Below are 6,785 nucleotides of genomic sequence, written 5' to 3' on the forward strand. Positions count from 1 at the left end.
AGTCGGGTGTGTCGATGTGTAAAATGGAACGGCAGGAGTTGGTGCAGAGGCACGTCCCACCGGAAGTGAGGCCATTGCTACTGGTTTTTTGTTTTGTATACAAAGTAAATCTTTGAAATACGAGTCTCAGAGTGCCACTGACCTTGCAAGATTATTTGATACGCACACCACCAGGACGCTAAATATGGTGTCCCATGTCGAGAAAACCGGTCTGTGAGTAAATGATAAATTTGCTGCGGCTGGGTTCGCTCGTATTACACTAGATTTTGTTCTCGTAATTTATGTGATATCGTTTGAACGTACATGGCTAGTTTTCTTATGCGACAGTAGGTTGATAGCTTTTGGCTCAATGCGCAGGCTAATTCCAGAAGACCCCGCGATGCTGACGATTCTTCGGGTGCCAGGATTCCACGAGACGCGAGCGAACTAGAACTCGAGGACGAAGTGGTGAGTGGGCATGTTCGCTTTGGCGGGAAAATAATTTTATTTACTCGGAAACATTAGGTACACCTTACACCTTTTGGTGTGATCGACAATATCCCGACTTCCTGTCGCTGCAGTCTAAAAGAGTTCGTGTAAAACACGTACCTTTTTCGGTGTAGGAGTGAGATAACCTTAGATAAAATGTGTATTTTGTTGTAGTCATACACAAAACGTTTAAATGTCTTCCCCTTTATAAGTCCTCTCCTCGAAGAGCGATTTCGAACGTCCTTTGAAAAAACTAATGTATTTCTGTACACGATCTTTAGAATTCAAAAGAAGCGGAACACTTTTGGAGACGGAATTCGTGTCCAAATCCAGACACATTCTAAAAAAAAAAAAATTTTTGGTGTTAATATATTTTAAACGAGCTCTTAAAATGAAATGAAATGTCTTTATGTAATGTTCATTGAAATAAACTAGAACCAATGTTTATTGCATACATAGGCAAATTACACCTCAATTTTATTTGACATGGTGCATCGTTGTGTTAAGGGGTGTGCATTTTCAAGGGAACGTAATGGGACGTGAATTTACAAACAAACTATAAAAGGTGTGGAATATTTCTTCCTATATTTACTTTCCTTTTCCTTTTATTAACACTTTACTCTTTCTTCTTCATCAGTTCTTCCCCTTCTCGATCGAAGTGCCACGCCAGACAGAAAAGCACCTGCTAATTCTATCCTAGTAAAATTACTACAGCATTACAACGCGAGTATCCTCGCGATATTAAATTTGCTTGTACGACTAGGCATAATTCACCTCAACAGAGGAGGCTATTAATAAGACTCCAAGAGCAGTGTCGGACATTGTGTTCACTATATAGAGAAAAGTCTGCCCTCTTGTTGCCTCCCGTATTCTTGTTATGATTCCGTTTGCTTTTGCTAGTCAAGTTGTACAAAAAGCATGATTCTACGTTTGCTTAGGGTTGCGGCGACCTTCCCCGTTGCGCGGTGTTCCGCTGTTTCACGGGCCAACTGACGGCCGGCGAGCGGTCGGTAGTGACCGCCGAGTCCCGGCTCTGGCAGCGAACGCCGGCCTCGATGGGCCAGGAACACATGCGGATCTCCTCCAAGCTGGTGGCACGCGTCACCCGCCTCTTGTACGACCTGCCAGTCACCAGCATCAAGCACACCGTACACTTCGTGAGTTGTCCTAGCTTCGATGTCGCACAGACGAGAGACATTTCGTCGACAGACACACGCGAACTGCCCAGTTGAGATGCTCCAACCAAACTGAGACGTACAACCGCACTGGAAGTCTAAATCCGGTTCACACATACATTGTGGCACTAAATCGACGCTTTAGAATATCGCTGATGCAGCACTTGAACGTAACTTAGCAGAGGTGCACTGCTATGTTACGTTACTGCGTGTATACGAATGAAGGCAAGCACTGTGCGTTTGCGTTAGCGTTGCGTGCTCCACACTGGGCATGCGTTGTGCCCAAACTGCGGTCTTGAATGGCCGTATGGCGACGACGAGCATGCATGCGCAGCAGGGAGCACGCAGTGATTGCGTTTGCTCCGATACGCAATACTCAAACTTTCTACTAATATTGAGAGCGTGTACGACAGCATCTGCGTTACGTCGCATAGTGATGCGCTGCCCATTCCGCGATCTTTTATAGTACTCCGCCCGGAGCGTCTTGGTGGCGTTTGCGCCTCCCCGCGGCCGTGTTTCTCGATCTCTCTCTGGAGTAAAGTTTTGTCAGCTATACATACAAAAACATATCCATGTCTAGCGTTTATCTTTTTTTTTTTTGTTTTCGTTATTAGGTTAGTAGGAGTATTCGGGCAGACGTTAGCGACAACAACGGCCACTCACCGGCATGCTTTTCGTTTTTATGTGCTGGACTATGCCTCTCCGAGGCACTTGTGTTCGATGGTTCGAAAATTCCCAAAGGGCAATATTCACCAGTGCCAGCAATTGACAAAATCTACACGTGAAGTATTTTTCCCCCTCGTAATATCACATTACTCGTCGCTCCCTGGCGAATCGAGTAGACGTACTGGGATTGAGATGATAGAGGCCATTCCCTCCAGCTCATAGAGGGGATCCGTGTTCTCAATTTCGAGGTGTTGTATTAAAAAAAATACAAAAAAAAATAACGATAGCGCTTTTTGTGACCTCAGACGTGTTGTATAGTGCTGTGCACAAATAAGCTGGCATTGATTAGAAACTAAAGGCGCATGCTACAGGATATCTATGTGAAATGCTTCTGCTAGGAGCCGCGCCGTGGCGCCAGTGTCTTATCGCACGCTTCCAATAGCGTGAGTTTAGTGCTGCATCAGCAAGGTCAGCGCTATTCCCAAAGCTGACAAATGGCACTGCGTTAGGGTTGGTGCGCATATGTGAACAGGCCTCAAAGATTTGTTCACACATACACCGCTGAGCAAGCACAGCGATATAGACAAGGCGCTGATTTTGCGTTATCTTAGCTCTGAGATGAATGAGTGAATCGACCTCAATCTGGATTAAATTGTTCAGCATAGTTACAAAATTTATCTCAACTTATAATCAAACCAAACTGGAAAGTACAGCCGGATTTGATTTTTTTTAAGCCAACTTAAAGCTCCAGTCATATGCAGACTTTATTGAAATATATGCAATTCTCGCAGAACGTCCAGACAGCCGATTCCTGTGCTATATTCGGCGAAGTAGTGCTTGAACACAGCCTCCTGTATACTGGTAATGCCCGCCCAATCGCCGGTTGCCAGCTACAACCGCAAGAATACGACACCTTCCCATACAGTACAGAAAACGTGAGCGACCTGAACGGCCTGAGTAAGCCCCTTTAGTGCGTTCTTGCATTCTTGCTGTTTTGCGCATTTATAATAGCAGGCGTAGATTGCACTTAGGCCATTAGTTCTTTTTTTTTGTTTTTTGTTTACCACGCTTTTCGTCGCGTTTTAGGCAGAGCAAAATTTGAGGAATGCCTGCGGTCCAAAATATACCTGCTGCTAGTCAAAAGTACGCAATAGGCACTTTTTTGTGACTAACATTTGGAAATCCTGTGTAGACAGTCCTTTATTAATGTCCGCTTGAGTGAAGCCTTTGCATCCTGCTGAGGCTTCCCTTAAAGCTCAGCTTGGTTCGGGTCTCCCTGTTTTCAAAGCTGTATAAGCCCATGTACGGCCGATTTCGGCGCTGCTTGACGGGCTGACCCGCCCAGCTCTCGTTCATGCACCTCGAGCAAGTGACTGGCACCCTACGACACGCACAGTACGTCATTACGAAACGTGAGCCCCGGCGCTGCGAAGACCTTCTACACTGCTTAGGGGACATTTGAGCGGTTGCAACCCCAGAGGGCCATGGCCGTCGCAATTCCTCGTCATCTCCCGCTCTTCGCCGGGGCCTTGACATCAAGCCCTCAGCAATAGAGACTTTCAGTGTTCGCTGTTTTGACATTGCGAAAGTTTACCAGCTCGGCTATCTAGCAATAATTCGCGTTTGGTCATATTTACCGTCGACTATATTTATTCGGTATTAGAAACTACAATCAGCACGGAATGAAACCCGAACGCCGGAACGCGTGGCCATCGATACAGGCTGCTCCACCTGGAGGGCCCCTGAGAACTAATGAATATGCACCTGGGTGCGAGGGTGCGGGTCCTACTAAGATATCCTCAACCCTCGCGCTGGGCGTCTGGGACTTTCGCGTTTCGCCGGTGGCGCGCTGTAACCGTCGTCACTCGGGGGGCTCTTCTGTCGCCGCACTGTCGCCCGGTCGACACCGGGCAGCCGCTTAACCTGGCTATAGCTGTTTGCGATAGGCCCTGCTTAGACAAGGTAATGAATTTATTCCACTCCGGAATTGATACGCCTGGCATATCGGTGGTTACCGAAGAGAACCTCAGCGAGCAATTTCTCGATTTTTGTAAGAATCGACTGATAACCTCGAACGAAAAAATGCGCATTGCTCGTAAAACCGAGGCATCCGCGTCGGTCTGTTGCAGCATTTTTTTTTTCATAAAGAATATGGGTGTGCGAATAAACGAAATTTATTTCGCGTTTATGAGGTTTCACTATTTCTCAGAAACCGCACGTGGCACGTTGTTTTCGGTGACACGTCATCGAGCACTACGGATCTTCTGTGCACGAAATGTTTTAACTTTAATTTCGCCCTTGCGATACGCAAAGTGATAATGAATGACAGCGCTGAAGAGATATCGCTGGGAATCCGATACACAAAGCGAGTGACAGTGCTTTTTGCATCGAATGTGACGGCGCTTACAGCACGCCACCGGCGAAGCGCGGAACTCCCAGACGCGCCGCGCGATGGTCGAGCTCATCTTAGTAGGTCCCGCACTCTCGAACCCCGGTGCATTTCCATTAGTTCTCAGGGGCCCTCCAGGTGGAGCAGCCTGTATCAGCGGCCTCGCGTTCCGGCGTTCGGGTTTCATTTCGTGCTGATTGTACATATGTTGCTGCTCGCCCGCTATGAGATACGCGTTCCAAAATTATCGGAATGATGTACAATCGGGGAATAATGAATTGCGAACAGAGGAGCGCGTGGCTCGCGGTACAGGCTCCCACGTAGCACGAGAACGTTCCGAGAACATTCCGGGAATGTTCAAAATAACATAGACAACATTCTTGGAATGTTGAAGATTTTCGTAAGAACATTCTATCAACGTTGTCAGAATGTGGCGCAGGCACTTATCGCTACATTCGGGGAATGTCTTCAAAGGGATATTCTTGGAACGTTCTGAGAACGACATAGAACATTACCAGGTCATTCAATCAACATTGAAACATCCTAACAAGGTTCTAAGAACGTTCTCAGTACATCCCAAGAACTTCTGCAACATCAGAGAATGTTGCAAATTTACGTAAGAACACTCTATCGACGTTGTCAGAATGGGGCGCAGGCACTTATCGCTACATTCGGGGAATGTATTCTAGGTGATATTTTTAGAACATTCTGAGCACGACAGAACATTTAATCACCATTCTAACAAGGTTTTAAGAACGTTCCCAAAACATCCAAAGAACATCTGCAACATTCTCTGAGGTATGTTTACGAAGATTCCACAATTATGGCTTGCTTAGCTTACAGCCCCACTGAGCCGTACTACATATATTGATATAATATATCTCCTCACAGAGCGATCGATATATTTTAATCGAAATATTATTTTTCCAGGCCTAGCACAACCTAGCCGCTTTTCCAGCGCATTAGCCACAGCCTGTACTATAACGGCAGTTTACTCCTACTTATCAAAACGTGCGGCATACATAACCGATTACTCACTCCGAGCTTAAGAACAGATACCTACGGCATCCCACACTGCAGCGGGACATACCTTTATCAAGGTATTGAATCCGAGATGCTAAAAATCGGGTCTATTCAAAACTGCCGCTCTACATACGCAGTGAGTGTCAAGCTCATTATCAAATTTTGAAGACCATTGCTTTTCTCCTACACCTTATCTCACATTCCTCGGTACACTCGTACAAGATAAAACTGATCCCTTATGCTAAGTTTCCAAAACCTCCACTTAATTTGCATATTCTTGGCACAAGGTGGCATGTAGTGGATGGTGTTTCGAAACACAAGTTGCTTAAAAGCTCCGTAAAGTTGGCTTCACCTGCGAAAATTTTAGGAGTGTTCGGAAGCGAACGTTCTAAGAATGTTGCACATATGAATGTTCAAAGGGGAACGTTTCGAGAACATTGTGCATACGAATGTTCGCCAACAAACGTTTTTAGAATGTTGAGCAGCTTACCTTGTAAGGAATGTTCGCATACGAACGTTCCTGGAACGTTCTGAATGGTGTTTTAACGTTCCTTCAACATTCGGAACACCCAGGGAATGTTCGCACGACATTGGATGCTACGTGGGCTGCGCCGCCTGGAAGTGAACCTAGGGGCGGGGGTGCGTGGCCTACTTCGATGGGTTCACGCCCCTCGATTGGCGCTCCCCCAGCTTCGGCAGTGCGCCTCTCAGTGCGCTGAAAGCTGTCACCGCTATCTTTGCCTGCTCGGCGAGTGCGGCGAGCTGCTTTGCACCGCACGTGCTGAGCCAGCGAAGATAGCGGTGATAGCTTTCAGCGCACTAAGAGGCGCACTGTTGAAGTTTGGGGAGTGCAGAGGGAGGGGCGTGAACACGTCGAAGTAGGCCACGCACCCTCGCTCCTAGGCTCACTTCCAGGCGGCGCAGCCTGTACTGCGAACCACGCGCTCCTCTGTTCGCAATTCATTTTTCCCCGATAGTACATTGCGGTAGTAGCAGTGCCGGCTGACAAGCATCGTCCTCAATGTATCCGGCGGTGGCGTTCCTGGCGGTGATTATATGAAGCA

The 6,785-nt window shown here is 47.0% G+C and overlaps 1 protein-coding gene across 1 annotated transcript in view; it reads left to right on the forward strand.

Annotated features, from left to right (window-relative positions):
- Window positions 1-1,715, forward strand: part of LOC8038317 (integrin alpha-PS2) — a 127,657-nt gene extending 125,942 nt beyond the window's left edge. The window contains exons 25-26 of the mRNA XM_040223430.3: window positions 358-447; window positions 1,407-1,715. Of these exons, the coding sequence (XP_040079364.1) occupies window positions 358-447; window positions 1,407-1,700 (384 nt within the window). The 3' untranslated portion in view covers window positions 1,701-1,715. The remainder of the gene's footprint in view (window positions 1-357; window positions 448-1,406) is intronic.
- Window positions 1,716-6,785: the final 5,070 nt, after the last annotated feature.

Source organism: Ixodes scapularis, unplaced genomic scaffold (genome assembly GCF_016920785.2).
Source record: "Ixodes scapularis isolate PalLabHiFi unplaced genomic scaffold, ASM1692078v2 PGA_scaffold5__190_contigs__length_132052651, whole genome shotgun sequence".
Classification (NCBI taxonomy): domain Eukaryota; kingdom Metazoa; phylum Arthropoda; class Arachnida; order Ixodida; family Ixodidae; genus Ixodes; species Ixodes scapularis.